Genomic DNA, 17,858 nt, shown 5'->3' on the forward strand with positions numbered 1-17,858 from the left:
ACTGCTATGTTTGTTTTTCTGTATTTACTTATGTTTTTTCTAATATTTTATTCACTATAAGCACATAAACAACAGGATATCAGTTCTGCTCAATATAAAATATACATTAAATAAGCTTAATTATGGAGCCATGTCTAACAAGCTTTATATATAACATTTTTAACCGTCGTTAAATCCACGTTTGATGAAAATTCCTAGCTTACTGAGTAACCGCGATCACTGTTACTACTATTAAAATAAATAATTCCACATTTCTGAGTCTTGCCTCAAAAACATAAACATTCTATTTTTATTTAATTTTCATTAAGGAGACAAACAGATACTTTTGTCTTCGTCTTGGTTTATCATCCAGAGAGCTTACTTTAAAAGTTTTATTATTATATAAACGAAACAGAAATTCCAAACAGTTTTCTTAGCTTGCGTTAGCAAGCATAGATTCAGTGGGATTGGTATGCAAATATCTATTGCTCTATTTTACTAAGCCTTCCAGGAACCTAATAGTGTTGGATGAGAGCAAATATATTACGTTAGTGCTTTGACGCTGATGCTTCCTGAAGCTGATCTGTCTCCTCTTATTCCTGTAGTTTTACATATTGTTGAACGCTCTAATATGATGCGTCGTTTTAGGCATTTCCAGAGACATTGCAAGGACTGTTACAGAATATATTAAAGAACATGATGAATGGATTTCTTAATCTTGACTAGAATGAATAACGACTTAAGTCATATCTCTAGTTCAAGTGACTTAAGTAGGTGGTTGCTCGTAATATGAGTTATTCATCAATCAGCTGTTGGATCTTTAAATGGCTTTTGCTCTCTATTGTTATCTTAATACGTCCCTACTTCACTGTCTGTTTCTCTAAGATCCCTTTGGAGAAACACGCGAGAGTGCTCTGTCCTTGTTCTAACTGAAACGTTTTCTGTAAGAGAAATAGTGTATTAAACAAACTCGAATATGCAGTTTTAACGCTATCTTCAATTAAAGTAAGTGATTCTTATTTAAGCGCTAAAAACGTAAAACACAATAATATGTCGCTTAGTTGAAGTGGGATCTGTATTTCATTTGATACAATTGGTTGAACAAAGACAAAATACGTATTGTTTTATAAATTATTTTACTCTTTCAGCAATAATTGTACAATAAACATGGACGCACATGCATATCTAGATAGCTATAGAGTCAGTATGAGCTATTACTTTATTTTAAATTTCGCTGAAACCTGTTCTTTAACTGCAATGAACTTAAGCGAACGGATTTGTTATTTTGTTGTTATATGTCGTATTTAAGTTCTACATTCCTAACATTTCTGATGCATAAACAAGCAAACAAATGGCCTTGTGCAAGTAAATAAAATAGTTTTAAAAAATTCTTAAGTTACACGCACCGACTTAATCTTTTGAAACTCCCTTAAGTTCTATATATTTATCTATTTGCATACGTAAGTATTTCACTATGTAACTTTCTTTTTCTATCATTTTGTATTGAAATAATGATTTCCAAACATCAATTTGTACAAGATAGAAAAATGTTATTTAAATATTTCACATAAAGAACTTAAAAATTTTTTTTATACCTTTATAAAAGAAAACAGTTCCCTGGTGGGGCAGTTGTACGTCTCCGGACTTACTACCCTAAAATTCGTGGTTCATTCGATTGCTCGTGGTGGACACAGCAGATAGACCAATGTTGCTTTGCACTAAAATAAACAAGGGAACATACAAATTAAAGAAAATAAAACAGCACTGGTTTGTCTGTGCTTTAATAAGGTCATTCTACAGCGTGTGTCAAGTTGGTTATTTGTAATCTTACTTCCACACTTCTGTTTATCAGATATTCCTATTAGTCTATCTTTCATCAGGAGCTCTTTTACTTACCCTGATGATTATAAATTGTCAATAGTTACCTTAATCTTAGTATAGCCACTTCATTTGTTATCTTAAATGCTTGTCTTTTAGACGACAGCTTAATTAATAAGGACAATGTACTATATGCATATTATCTGTAGCGAGCTAAAGAATGAAACATATTTTATTATAACACTTAAGCAAGAAAAGCAGCTAGGAATTATGGGAAGTAACACGAATAGTTCTCGCGTTAGTATCTTCAATACTACTTCATCCAGTGTTGACTTTGGCCCCAAGAATCATCCCTCGTTTCTTCATTGTCAGTTAATCTGAATAATGTGATGAAATTGAACATGTTTAATAAGTCGACCTTATCAGCACGATTGCTGTTTCTGTACTTTGTTACAACATCTCACGAGTGCCAGGAAAAAGAGCCCTTAAACTTACTCGAAGTTAAACATTCCTATACTCGAATAATTTCTCGTCCATTTCATTTTACCTACCACGAAAGTTTATGCATGCAGACAATTCGGTTTTATGTTTTTCAGGGCAATGGTAACTTGTACCAATATCTGCTCAACATACACCACATCATGTTTAACATATACCACTACATGATTAAAGTTCCTATTACATATATAACTCAAAATACCACTTTGTGTAATTTTTACACATATTTTGGCATACCAACAAATAGTGGGATTGACCGTACCATTATAACGCCCCCTCTGTTGAAAGGACGAGCATATTTGGTGTGACGAGGATTCCAACCCGCGACTCTCGGATTACAAGTAAAGCGTCTTAACCACCTGGCCATGCCAGACCGTTTATTACAGGGTGTCTAGATTTATTTTTAGTGTCTAAACGCTCAAAGATATATTTCCAAACAAGACGTATATGAAGCTCTATGTAACTAATCTCCGTGAAGCTCTTTCAATTATTATCTGTCTTGATAAATGGTCATGAATAAAACAGAGGAATAATATCTTGCAAAAATTGATCAAATAATGAATACTCCCAACAAAATACTTTTTCGGAAAATTCACCAAATATCATTATTCCAAACAAATTAATTAAAAAAACTTTTTAATAATTTAATATATGTTTGACTTACACTTAAATTATCGTCATTAATACGCTGAAGGAGATAGAATGGTTTGAGGTGTTATGTGCCACAGAATATGCTATTCATTTTCAATTGTGAACGTGTCATAAGAGTAATAGTCAGTTCTGCTGTTCCTTAAGAACAGCCTTATAGATAAGTGTGTCGCTGACTGGTTGCACCCTTTTGTTTAAGCAGTTCTGAGCTCGAGATGGTTATGTTTGATGTTTTCGGATATGGCTGTTTATCTCATCTGTCATTCAAGATGGGGCTTATGTTATAAATACCAAAAGAGAAATTCCTTTATTAAGATATGCCTACTCCTTTATCATATCGTTCACTGAATAAAAATAAGAAGATATTTTATTTTTCCAATCCTAACTGTTCACAGACGATCCATAAATTTCAAGAAAAATTACACATAGTATATGTTGTTTTCACTGGAACACAAGTTGTTAATAATTACTTCTGTGTGTTTCTTTGTGTGTTTTTTTCTTATAGCAAAGCCACATAGGGCTATCTGCTCAGCCCACCGAGGGGGATCGAATCCCTGATTTTAGCGTTGTAAATCCGGAGACTTACCTCTGTACTAGCGGGGGGCATATTTATTTTTAAATTTCGAAGACTGTGCCAAAGAAATGTATAAGTTTGAATTCTTATGCTTTTGACGTACAAACGTTTTTGAGTGTAAAATAATAATTAAAAAAAGAGTGGTTATATTACTGAGAAATTATTGTTGGACACAGTAAGCCTACTTTTCTTAAAATAAGATTTTTTAATTTATCTCCAGTTTCTCTTTTGGAAAAAGTAAATAATGAAACTAAAATTATCCAATAAAAACATTTGACTGTAACCTTTCCACACGAACCTCCGAAACCACTGACCGTTAAGATAAAACGAACGTTTCATTCAGTGGTTAAGCAAGCTGTAAAGGATTAAATAATATTTTTTTCAGGCGTTACTAAGGTAGAATACTTGTATATACTGGACTGAATTTGTTTGTTGTCAAAGGATTTCTTCAACGTTAAATAAATAATAGTGTTATTAATTATTACCATAACTTTGAATTATTAATAACTTACATGACAATAAAGTGTACTTGTATTTCACTTAGTTAATCTAGTTTTCGCTATAATAATCGGTATTGATACAATTATTTGCATTAATAATGCTTAGGCTGCTATTATGTCTACTGTGTCTCAACTATTTTGATGAGCCCCGATTTTAGGCTAAAGGTTTCGTCGGCTTATATCGAATTTTGTATGGTTGACATATTAACAATATTTGCCTTTGCTTCTAATATTTGTCTTTCTTCATCTATAAATTCTGAGACGTATTAATGCAGTTTTCTCCCCTTAACGTTGTGGTTGTGTGACCCCTCTCTGAGCAAAGCTCTCAAGTTCTTCTGAATGGCAGTAAAGTTAATTCAAGTAATAATAATTATAATAAATAGATACAATAATAATAAATAGATATCTGATGTTAAATATGAATAAATAATATTGTGTTATTAATTCTTAACCTAATTCTGAATTAAAGATTTCAATACAAACTGACCATAATTACATAATTTCCAGTTCACATTACCACAGCTAATGTTCGTGCGATTGATAATATAAATAGCACCTAGATTATGTCATTCGTGTTCCAGCTTATAGTAAATAGAACTGGGTTGACATGTTACTATTCTTCAGTTTCACTTATAACTCGACCCTAGTGGCACAGCGGTATGGCTTCGGACTCGCAAAGTTAGAAACCGAGTTTCGAGACAAACAGCCCGTTGTGCAGCTTTGTGCTTAAGTTAAAACAAACAAACGCTAAGAAGTTATAACTCATTAGAATACACGAGACAAACGGTATTATTTGGTTTATAAGTGTGTGTATAATTAAGAACAAAGCTACACGGGTATTGAAACCCAATTTCTAGCGTTATAAGTCTGCAGACATGCCACTGTGCCTGTGGGAATCTTTGATTCTAGACTATTCTGCATCAATAGTTTGAGTAAATTACTATGAAATATCATCTTATGGAAAATAAAGATTTTTCCCTTTGACTAGCAAATTGCAAATCAATTTTTTTTGATACTGCATATATATACACAAATATGTACAAAATATACGCTGTGACAAAAGTCAATAATTCAATTTACTTTCGAGTCCTCTTTTTATTTCGCTTTATCATTCTCGCCTTTTCGCTTTTCAGCTTCGTCTCTTATACATTTCTTGAAATTACTTGGCTGGTCTTATGTGCCTCGAAACCCGTGTTGTACACCTTCACAACAATCAAGTTTAAAAGTATCACATTTTTACTGGCGCCTCTGAGGACGAGCTGTACGGTAAGGCAGACGGTACCCCTCCAGGGCTTGAGAAGAATACAGAGATAGATTTTGCCACACCCTGTAGTCTTTTCAATGTCAGTTCTCTCAGGCTTACGGAAACCGTCGTAGAAGCTGGGATGGTTTCGAATGCTCACACAGAAGCCTCTTTGTCTTTTAGCTTGCTTGATGGACTGGTTAAAATCACGTGGTCTTTACTCACCTTGAACATTTTCCATATTGTTTGTTTTCTTTCGCAATGTTAACTCAAACTAATTTTGGTTTTCAGATGCAACAGTTTGATGTTAGAACAAAAGTAGAATATTTAAATTATAATTAATAAAAATGCATTTCGTAATAAGTTAATTATACTTTTACGCATCCTTTTATTTGTAAGAAAGCAATTTTAATTACATTATTTCTTATTAGTTAAATTTATGAAATTATTGGTACTTTGGTAACAACTATGTTACATGGAAAATATGTGCGCCCCTTTATAAAACGTGAGATTAGAAGCAAAACACAAGTTCCTCATATCTCTTTTACAAGACTTGTTTTTTTAGAACCATACATATATAAGGAATAACAAAATTTATGCAACTTACAGTCTCTTTATATTTTTATGTCCGACTTGATTTTATATGTAGTTACTTAGTAAACTTAAATTCTATGATTCGTCATGTCTTTTTTTTTTTTTTTTTGCAACACAGAACTGAAGTCTCTTTTAGGTTTCCAGACTTGTAGCGTGGAAAATGTTTTACAAGATATTTACTCGTAATCGGTTTTACTTGGGAGGGGGGAAAGGTCTCCATGGCAGACACTTAAAAGTTTAGCAAAAAGAATTTATTACAAACCTTGGGAAACATCTTCTTTCGCTCAATAAAGTAATTTGAGCGACGCACGAGCGATCACAATTGTTATAATCTTCTCTCTATTTATTTTTGCTCTCCTGATACCACGTGAATTCCCAGGGTCTTCAAAACCGAACAAAAATCAGTCCCGGATTTTGTGTTCCTGTATTTTTCATGAAAAGCAATCCCAATGTGTTGCATTGCATCAAGGTGAACACGTGAGACCTAAAAATGACAAAACCAGTCCAACCACTCAACTAGCTCTTGGAATTCCTTTAAGGGATTAAAAAGAGGGATTAGTGTATGACCAAACTTCCGTCGCCACCTGCGGTTGGTCTAGAGGCATTTGCAACTGTAACTCTTATGTTTAGTGGTTCTAATTTCTAGCGATACATCCCGCATCTCAACAAAACCAACATTCTACGTAACTTTATAAATTAGCAAATCTACAATTCACACAGTTTTTGAAAATGGAATATTTTGATTTTGTACAGTTTTACTCAAATAATTGAATGTTTGATTATTTTAAATAACAACCTTAATAGCAAGAAATATTTTGAATCAGTGTTAAATATTACTTCTCTCGTGCCCGGCATGGCCGAGCGCGTTAGGCGTGCGACTCGTAATTTAGGAGTGTAAAACTAGAGGGAAGGCAACTAATCATCACCACCCACCGCCAACTCTTGGGCTACGCTTTTACCAATCAATAGTGAGATTGACCTAATATTATAACACTCCCACAGTTGAAATGGCGAGCATGTGTGGTGTGACGGGGATTCGAACCTGCGACTTTCGGATTAAGAGTCTAGTACCTTAACCAATAGGCCATGATGGGCCTTGTCATTACGTAGCTGCAGCGTCAAGTCAGAAGTAAAGCAACAGTTTCAAGGCAACATTAACTTGAAAGCAAAGCGATGATATGTTGAATTTTAAATGCCTGAGTGAAACTATTTTAAACAAGTCATTTTACAAAGTGACTATTTGTTACTCCTAACCTGTCATCTGAAATCGCCGTAATCATATCTCAAATGGTTTTTCGGTAGATAATCTTTTGAAAAGACTGGGCGTGGATTAGTGGTTAGAGTACGCAGACTGTAAATCTAAGGATTCGCGGCTCGACACCTGATTGCCGGATAAACGCGCTACGCACGTCTGGACCTCGGGTGTACTAAATTAATGACGGTCAAGTTCCATTGTTTGATGAGACAAGAGCAGCGCAACAGTTGGCAGAGGGTGCTGTAGACAAGTGACGTTCTTTATAGTGTATCATCTCAAACTTAGAAAGGCTATGCGTGAACAGCTCTTTTAGTTTTGCGCGAAATTCTAGAACAAATGAAAAACTTCCAAAATTTCAATACGGATATGAAAGTTAGTTTTAGAGTTGTTTAGTTTCTCTCCACGTATAAGATTGTTTTCACAGAACAACTTCTTATGGGCAAGTCGATATATTAATAACGGAAATAATCATCAAAATACTATTGGGCTCTGATTCCTTGTTGGTCAGCAACATTATGTTCACTATTTTTTCCTATTGCGATTTGAAGAGATACAAATACTTCCAGACATGTCCCCGACGCTCAAAGGACATTGAAATTGGCAAATGCGCTACCTAAGTATCTAAGACTCGTATAGGTATTGTTTTTGGATATCCCAGTGTCATTAAAGTATCTATAGTGATGATGATAAAGATAAATATTCACTTGAAATTATGACTTGCTTTCCTATCTTTATATATATGTAAAAGAATACATAAAATGTTTATGTAGATCTCTAACATTTATCCATCAGTCTTAAGTTTGTTTGGAGTTAAAGCTGCACAGCGGGCTATCTGTGCTCTTCCAACTACATCTTTGAAAACTCGGTTTTTAGCTGTGCGACTGAGGTCCAATTGTACCGAGAAAATCTTTTAAAATATGTCACTTAACTCCACTACTGTTTAAACTAAAATTTAGTCACGGGTTTGAATTACTCAAGCCAAAAAATAGATGTAATAAATTGTAATTCTAATGATTTTGTACTAATTTTAAGCCTTAAGCAATGGTTTATATTTTACTACATATATGCTATATGTATGTTATTTTTTTGAAAATGCTTATTTTTCTGTGTAGTGGACATGTGTACTTAATTATGTTTATTTTACTTATTTATTTCAGTTTCCATCCCGAATTTTTCCTTACGGCCCCCACTTTTAGGTAATTTGTTTTGTATGATTTTGTTCCTTCTTTCCTGCTTATGGATTAGTAAAATTATTCTGTTTCATTTGAAGTTCACCAGTTACATCACATCTCTTTTAATATTTTTCCTGTTTTTTTCGTTTGTTATTACAACTATAGATGGCGCTAATTTTAAACAACTCTATTATAGCTTTTTATATTTGTATATAAAAAGTCATTACAGATTCAAAATGTTATATTAAACAAGTCCTAAGTCCATTAGCTAGAAATTTAACAATTCTTGGAAATATTTAGTAATTAACTTTTCTGTTCTTGTAATTAGGAGTGTAAAATATAATACTTCTGTCTTGTTTCTTTAACAAGCCTTCCTTTTTCCTTAAACGTTTCGTTAGTCTTCAAGTAAAATCAGAAAATAAAATGTAAACATCCGCAGAAAAAAGTAACAATCAAATCACATAAATCACATTTTGATTTCATAGTAGATAGGTAATAATGTTTCAGTTGTTTCAAGTAGCGAAGCAAATGCAGTTAAAGTTAAATATTTTTGTTTTTTTTAAAATACTAGGAATTCATTTAAATATTAAACAACTGAATAAGTTTACAAATTAAAAATGAAGTCATAATTTGATAATTCAATTCCATGTAGGTTTTCTATATTTTCTTGATTCGTGCTGTATTCTTTAAAAGAAGTTCTGCTTTTCTTATAAGCTACTGAATGGCTCAAAATACTTTTATTATTCTTACTTTCAGATAGAGACGAATATGAAACTACTTACGCTTGCGAAGGAAGGGACTTACGGGTATCGTGTAATGGAGGAAAACACATACGATTAGTGAGAGCAAATTATGGTAGATTTAGTGTTAGTATATGTAATGACAAAGGAGTTGTTGACTGGAGTGTCAGCTGCATGTCGTATTGGTCATTTCCTATTATGAAAGACAGGTGAGAAAATTTGTTGAAATATGTTACGAAAGAGTTAACAAAATAAAGCGAACAATTTATGATTATATGTATGTTTCACAAAGATAGATATTTCTAATTCTATTTTGTAATATATATATATATTGCAAGCTTACTTAAACTATTCATTTTGCCAAAAACAGTTTTTTATTATATTTAATACATGTATTGTTTTAAAAGAGCCCTGCGTAGCTTATGAACACATTAGATAAAGAAAACCGATTGATGAAATATCATATTGCATAAAACTGAAGACCTTTGTGAATGAATAGCTCTATGTAGATCTAAACTGATAAATTTAAATATATGATACAATTAACTTGTTTGTTATATTTATATGACGCAGGTGCAGCCACAAATCCAGTTGTAGTATTTACGTTTCTAGCAATACATTTGGAGGCGACCCCTGTCCAGGGACAGTAAAATATTTGGAGGTTCAATATTACTGCATACCTCGTAAGTTAAATAATTCTGTAATTTATAGTTCGTTTCGTTATATTTTCTTGATTATAGTGATTAAAACAACTTTAATATGTTTTCAATCATTATTACACTAATGAAGGTTTATTCGTATTTTCAATATAGTGTGTAGGCTCAGAATTGAACTTAAGTACTTCAAGAAATATTATTGGGACTATGGCCGAACATTCTATTTTCAATTAGGTTAGTTACCACATGAGTTAATGAAATTTAATAATTATATATTTGTTGTTATTTTACTAATAGATTTAATTTATAATATTGTAGTCGGTTAATCATTTTGGCTTCCTTCGTTAATAACTATGTTATTTTGAATAATTTTATCTCTAGCCTATACAGTTAGCTTACTTTTGACCAGCATAGAGATTTCCTTTCTACTCCGAAAATTACCAAAGACCAGCATAAACAGTGATTTTTTTTAAATAGCGTATTGTTATTTATCCTAACCCATTTCTGGTGAGCACTGAAAAATATTAAGGATTTTCTGAAAGATCAAAGCGTAATAGTATTGATTGCTCTGTTCAGAATTATTCCCTAGTGACGAGGCGGTATGTCGGTCAACTCACACCGCTATAAACCGAGTTTTGATACCCATTATGTGGTTTTGTGCTTAATTCCAAACAAAGAAATTGTTCAGGGTTTATTTTATTTTTAAGTGTGTGTTTCTATTAAAAGGTCAGTGACAAAATAACGTCTCTATCAAACACACAAAACTTAAACATTGATAACATAAGAACATTTGTTTGGATTGTTTTTATTAGACTATAAACCAAATATTATTCATTGAATGTTGTATTTATTGAAACATACATTTTATAAGTCGCGGATGAGTGGTGTTTTTTCCTTTCCATGTACAGACTTTTAACTCTCAGCTCCGTCATCTCTTCACTCACGAGCTCAAACCCTGTTGGTTGATGTGTTGGATCAAATCGAAGGCTTCGTAGATTAATTTACTCTAATCTTGCATAAAAGGATTTCAGTTTGAGGGTAGGCTGGTAGAGATCCTGATGGGTAATAAATTCGAATCGGGAGTACACACACCCCACGTTTGGCATTGCTGGTGAACAATAATATAGCTAATAAAAACAGAAACAAAGGTTTCATACATTAATCTGCTTTATTCTTGCCTAAAATAATTTCAAGTGCCGCAACTATTGCGCCCCCTCTAGTACAGCGGTATGTCTCCGGATTTACAACCCTAAAATCAGGGGTTCGATTCCCCTCGGTGGGCTGAGCAGATAGCCCGATGTGGCTTTGCTATGAGAAAAACACACACAAACACACGCCGCAACTATTGAAGATTACCTCTTGTCTTTATTTGATGCCGTTGAAACTTCTGTTTGTCTATCAAAGTTGATATAATTTTCTTCTTTCGTATATATATCTTTATTATGTGTTTAATTAAATTTCCTTTTTTTTTTTCCTGAAACAGCTAATTCCCTCACCGGGTCAAGCACAGCAGATAGATCTGATGAAATTATGCCTGCTTTTACAACATCGATCTTGCTGCCATCTAACGACACTTACGTCAAACCGGGAAAGAATACCCCGACGAATATTGTGAATGGAAGTCATGTTAATTCAACTTTATTTACTTCAACAACATCAGGTGTTTTTCACACATCCCCGAGGGCAAGAACATCAACAACCACCACCACAACACCATCACCATCAACAACAAGTACGACAGTTGCTACTACCCAAGTTTTATCTCCAAACCTGAAGAGCAATGTGTATCAAGATTACATTGACGAGAGTGATGTAAAAAGTAAATCTCCCACATTTACGTACTTATTGTGTTTAATAAAGTTGTTTATGTTGTGTAAGTGTGCAAAAAAAGGAAAGTTTTTATAACAGGTAAACGTTTTTCAACCTTCTCCTATTACGAGCTGCGATGTTTCATTCTCTCCTGATTTGTTTTTGTAAATTATATCCACGCTACCTATTTTTCACCACATATAAATCTGGGCACTAAAATGTAGATCATTTTCATTCCGCATTTGCTCTAAGATGAATTTTAAATCCGTTTTAACTAACTATCTTGTTCTAAGAAAATCGAAAACTGAATTTAACGCTGTATATGACTTCCTGAAACCTGTAGTGCAGGATGAAAGCGTTTCTTTGGCGTGAGTAATATTATTGACTTTCTAATGAAAGACGATACGTAGTAGTAATAAGCCTAAAGGTATAAAAGCACACAATGAGAACAGTATTTCTCTCAGTTTTTGATTTCATCATGTCCTTCTTCATGCAGGTCATAATTCTTATAAATTTTTCATGCTCGGACTCGCATACACACGTATATATCTACATACAAACAATATTTTACACGTCTACTTTTTATGAAACATTCCAACGAGTTAGTCTGAATGTGAAAGTCGGTGACTTTTCTTTTCCTACCTAAGAATGTTTCGTGTTCAATAAACTCTTAAAAGACTGCAGATAAAATATTGATTTTTAAAGTTTATAACGCTTGCAAATAAAATAAATTTTCTTACAGATAATTAACTAATATAATAATTTAGTTTAATATTTTTATCTTTATATTGTCTTAAAATGGAAAATTTAAAATGTTTTATTATTTGTACCAACATCATATATTATTCCCGCAACAGCTTCGTCAATACAAATACTGCCTTGAACTCGGTATTACAAGTCTCAACTTACTGTAGAAAAAAAATCAGTATTAGACTTAATAGTTTGAATATTTTAAAGAATGTTAAAAAACAGTACAAACTGGTGAGCTTTTGTCATTTAGAAGATTAGTTTAAATATCTTTATTTTCCAGCCATTCTTATCTTGAGGTTGATGTACATTAGCTAATTAGTAACATTTGTTTTATCTAGGTGCGATCTTAATAACAGTCAGACAAAACTGGAAAAATCTATTCAAACAACAATGTACGTAGTCAACGCACGTGTGGATAATGATAATTGAATGTCCGATTAGTGGACATGACGTTGTTATGTAAACTGTTCACATGATATCTTAATAATGGTTGTTAAAGGGTTCAGATTATGTGCCTGTGTTCTAACAAAGTATGCTTGTCAGATGTATGATGTTTGTTTTCGTGAAAATAGTTTTTCTGTTTCTCAAAGTAATTATTCTGAAAGCGATTTATTTCCTTACAGAACTCACACAGCAGTTTACATCGCCAATACCTTTCACCCCTCACAAAATGTGTCCACCCATTTTTTCTAGAAATGTGAGGTGGAATTGGACTCTAGCTGGAGAGACAGCTGTCCAGAAATGTCCTGGAGGAGCAACTGGTCAGTTTTTTTGTTTATATGTTTATTGATAAGGGCAAATCTACACAATGAGTTATTCGTGCTCTGCACACTGTAGGAATCGAAACTCGATTTTTAACATTATATTCAAAACAAACTTTTTTAAATATATTTTTCACAATGTGAACTAACTAGTGGTTTTCTTTTTTCATTTAGGTGATGTACTAACACAGATATTAACCACAGTAAAATCTTAATGGCGAAAGAACAGTTTCAAAATTTTGAATAAAGCGTGTTTTATATATATATATATATAATTATTAACTATACAATGAAGTTGATGTTGTCCAGTGCGTTATCCCTGAAAGAATTAAGGTACAACATTCTGGATACAATTTATCCTAATTATTTTAAGCTATTTGTTACAACACATTTGATATTAAATGAAATCATATAAATCATGTCATCCCGGAAAAATCCAATAACGATAATTATTCGATATGTTGACATCCATAATTAATATTCTTATTGTTTTCCAACTTTAGGGTTAGCTAGATGGAAATGCAGCAAAGAAACAGTTAGATGGACACCAGAAGCCCTAAAATTAAATGAATGCAAATCTGTATGGGTGGACAATTTACGAGAACGAGTAAGTGCGCTGCACAGTTGATCTTCTTACATAAAAGTGTGACTCATTTCATTAATCAGTTAAATTTGCATTTAGCTCACCCCCAAAAAAAATTAATACAGTTGTTTCATTATCTTATCTACCAAAAAGGCGATTAATAAAACAGAAAAGCACTAAAACATATACTCTTCAAAACAAGAAACGCAAAAGGGATATTTTTGTTATTTTCAAGAGAAATATAGGTAATAACGTTACAAGCTCAGAGTATGTGATGTTACACGTGTTAAGGCACTGATTGTCAGACCAAAATGACAATAAAAGTTGTGCACTTTGAAAACGGAGGAAAACATCGGATTTTTCGCCAAAACGCATGCGTGTCCAATAAATTTGTTTGAGAGATCTGCATGTTCTGCAAGTGCAACATGTGCAAAATCCCTATAAAAGTGACGGATTCTCGGTTTCCATAGCTCAGTGTCAAGCCACCGACTCGCAATACAGTTACGCCAAGACTGAAGCAAAACGCAACAACGCCATTGGTCGCTTGGAAGCTGGCGAATCTCGATCAGATGTTGCCAGAGCTGAGAATGTCTACCCAAGCACCATCACAAGGCTATGGAATCGTCACCAACAACATGGATCAACTCGTGACCGTTCACGATCTGGCAGATCTCATGTGACCATGCCCGCACAAGATCGCAACATCCGGTTATGTCACCTTCGGGATAGGACCACCACTGCGACGTCTATTGCCTCAACCATACCAGGGCTGCGTAGGATTTCCGATCAGACCGTACGCAACCGTCTACGAGATTCTTAGGCCCCATGTGCAACCCATCATGGTGAACGTCAACGACATTTTTCAACATGACAACGCCCATCCTCACACAGCCCGACTCACCACTGTCTTCTTGAGACACCACAACATCAATGTTCTTCCCTGGCCCTCCAGATCACCAGATTTAAACCCCATCGAACATCTTTGGGACGAGTTGGACCGATGTCTGCGACGGCAACAACCTCAACCGCAGACTCTACCTCAGCTTGCAGCAGCTTTGCAGGCTGAGTGGACAGCCATTCCACAGGATGTGATTCGTCATCTCATCGCTTCCATGTGCTGGAGATGCCAAGCAGTTATTGATGCTCACGGGGGGCATACTCGTTATTGACGTTGAGTGACGTTAAACTTCAACTAGTGAGCGTGGACTTCGCCTTTGCAGACTTTGGATGTTCAGCAGTGAATGTGCAAAGTTTCACACATGTCATACAGAAATACCCGGAATAAACTTGTTAACAATTTGTCTCATATTTTGCCTTTTGCGTTTCTTTTTTTGAAGAGTATATATTTAAACATGATACAAGAACAAGAATAACACATTTTTAACAAACTTTACACAAACAAATTGTATTCCAAGAAGTTTTTCTTCATTACAAGAAATAGCTGGTATTAAGATAAAACAAAAACTCTTTTAAAAGGTACGTAAAGAAAAACGGAAAAATCTACCAACTCAACTGTCAGAGCAGCTTATTGGTTTTGTCAATAAAACACCTGTCTTTTGTGTCCATAGAATCTAGCTTTTTAAGGAGAGCTATCAGTAAATTAATATTTTATACTGAACTGTCTTCGATACGCTTGGCATATTTTGTTTAAGTGTATTAATAATCCTAAGAGTGTATCTACATTAGTGTGATTGTCTTTGCATAAACAATTTTACACGATCTATAAAAGTGCATATATTAACATTACCTATTTGTAAATTTCAAAGTAGTAGCAGTAACAATTAGTTCTTGTTAATATCGTGATTTGAAAATACAAGTCCAGAACTATCTCTTAATACTGTTACTTGCAATAGAGTTTTGCAAATTGGAATATATTGTTTGGTATGCGGTAGTCAGGATTTTTGCTTTTTTTTTTTTAAGGAATCATATTATGCTAAACCATACATAATTTTTAATGTTTTTTTTTCTCTTTCAGAAATTTTTGTTTTTCTTATTTTGTTAAATATTATGCTTTATTTATTATTTTGTTGGTTTTACTTCAGATGCAGGGAGGAGATTCCATCACCAGTATTACATCAGAGATGGCACTCATGACACTAACCAAAGTGCTGTTCAGTAAAGACGTATCCCACGTGGCAACCATTATTAAACAGACATTGTCTCGAGCGGTGGACAGTATGGAAAACTTTCTGGACAGGTGGCATCGACGCCAGGTGTTTAAAGAACTTTTAGAGGTGAGCAGATACCAGTTTTCGTACCTATGATATATGATAGACACACATGTAAGTAAACAATATACTCTTACGTGGATTTAATAGTTAAATAGCTAGTTTTTAGAAGTATCGTCAAATGTTACGAGAATTACATTTAACCAATTATCCCGGAATTGTGCAAAATACAAAACGCCTTTAGAGGGCGTTATAGGTATGATGACCTTGGGAAGGGGAAAGAGTAGAGACGAAGATGCAATTAGAGACAAGACGTCATAGTTCCACGAAGTGTAACCATAAGGCGCTAGATCCATGCTATCATGTCAATAGAGAGAAGGTGTTGCTATGCCTCCATGACAGGCGACCGTTGTGCCACACACAATGACACACATGATGCGTATCTACGTGTTTCAACATGGCTAGTTCTAGAACACTAATTCATTAGTTCTATATATAATTATATTTTTCTGATTATTTAAGTGTAAATCGTCCTGAAAAAGATGGTTTATTTAAATTTTTGTGTAATAATTCATATTTACTGTATCAATAGTTTAAATTTATGATATTTGACTGTATGATCCGTATAACTTGGTAAAATATTTCGTTTACACATGTTACTTTATAGTTTTATCTTACATTAGTTTCACAAGGGTAGATATTACTTTCATATATGATTACGTCACTAATGTCTAGATTTAATTATATTAAAACCATTATTTTAATGACAATCTCACTGTCCACAGAATTGTAACTGATCTGCTATTGTGCATTATTTAAATGAAGTTTCAACTTAATATTTGTTCTCAGTTGTTATCTGCATTACATGTTTGTTTGATTTTTTTGCAAAGGTGGGTAATGCTACTAAATATTTATACAAATTTCAAACATAAATTTAATTGCGTACGTTCGATAAAGATTTTTCTATACTTCTAGATCAAAGTACACATCACTAATACGTCCTTCTCATTTTTGTCTGTGGTTTATTAACACCATAGAAAGATGTCACTCCGACTCATTGTGACATGTTTAGTCTATTTAACTTTAAAGCCCATGAGCTGCAAAGTTTCTCTACATCTATAACGAACGTTTTACTAACTTTAACTTTTAGATTGTAAATAATAAACTGAATAATAAATTACTTTACTAGATAATAAACGTGATTACTCACTATTATCGAATAACAACACATTATTTTAGAACCGTATGTCTTTATGTTTGTATTTCTTTATTTTAGAAACTATACGAAACGTGACACATACTTGAAGTTTGTAACTAAATTGACTGTCCCCGTTATGCCCGACGTCAGATGTTGACCATGATATTATCACTTACGTACAGCTTAAAACTGACATGTTTCATCATATACTACTGCCACTGTATGTAAATAGACTTGTAAAGTATCACACATGCTCAGATATTGAGCAATATTTTCAAAATATACAAACATATGATTATTATCTCCTTACAAATCATTTTGTTGAGTGCCCTATTTATTTTCTTTATAAATATTTACTTTATTTACGCAGACATATGATAAATTATTTAAATATTCCGCAACTAAACAAAGGAAATTTTTAAAAAGTAATGTCAAAGAATACAGTTCTGTGAACAATGCGTTAACCTTTCCTTATTAGTCACATGTTGATCAGCGACTGTTTCGGTATGAAAATGCAGTTCTATATCATGTAATGAAATCAAGAACTATTATACTTCGTGTGATATACAACGAAACAGAACTCTAGAAACTGTACGATATAAAAGTCAGAAAATGTGCTAAATGCACTGTTGTATCACTCTATCATTGGAACAGTAAGTTCCATGAATATTAAAAGTAGAAGTTTTTCAGTGTTGTAATATATGTCTAAGTTGTGTGATCTCACGACTAAAGATATGGTCTACAAGAAAATAAAATCCACCCTTTGCACGAAATCACTTTATAAAGATGTGCTTATAACATTCACACCAAATCCATTCACCGACATGATTAGATTTATTTCATCATTCGAAGACTATGCTTACTATAACATGGTTAGCATTATTCCCACTGTGTAACAATAAGAGTGTTTAC

At 33.4% G+C, this 17,858-nt stretch overlaps 1 protein-coding gene and 1 long non-coding RNA gene across 7 annotated transcripts in view; one reads left to right on the top strand and one right to left on the bottom strand.

The window, feature by feature from the left end:
* The window catches only part of LOC143223212 (latrophilin Cirl-like), a 106,361-nt gene that overhangs the window by 70,355 nt on the left and 18,148 nt on the right, over window positions 1–17,858 (top strand). For 5 of the 6 annotated variants that reach the window (XM_076450833.1, XM_076450829.1, XM_076450834.1 and 2 more), the window contains exons 3-9: window positions 8,267–8,305; window positions 9,038–9,230; window positions 9,595–9,704; window positions 11,161–11,496; window positions 12,860–12,997; window positions 13,501–13,604; window positions 15,623–15,814. In XM_076450833.1, coding sequence (XP_076306948.1) covers window positions 8,267–8,305; window positions 9,038–9,230; window positions 9,595–9,704; window positions 11,161–11,496; window positions 12,860–12,997; window positions 13,501–13,604; window positions 15,623–15,814 — 1,112 coding nt within the window. The remainder of the gene's footprint in view (window positions 1–8,266; window positions 8,306–9,037; window positions 9,231–9,594; window positions 9,705–11,160; window positions 11,497–12,859; window positions 12,998–13,500; window positions 13,605–15,622; window positions 15,815–17,858) is intronic. The other variant, XM_076450830.1, reaches the window with a different exon arrangement.
* Window positions 316–6,448, bottom strand: LOC143224249 (uncharacterized). The gene is made up of 3 exons (XR_013013289.1): window positions 6,117–6,448; window positions 1,575–1,697; window positions 316–920 (listed from the first exon to the last, which is right to left on the bottom strand). It is a non-coding gene; the product is annotated as an uncharacterized LOC143224249 (long non-coding RNA).

The sequence above is a fragment of the Tachypleus tridentatus genome, chromosome 8 (genome assembly GCF_004210375.1).
Source record: "Tachypleus tridentatus isolate NWPU-2018 chromosome 8, ASM421037v1, whole genome shotgun sequence".
Taxonomy (NCBI): domain Eukaryota; kingdom Metazoa; phylum Arthropoda; class Merostomata; order Xiphosura; family Limulidae; genus Tachypleus; species Tachypleus tridentatus.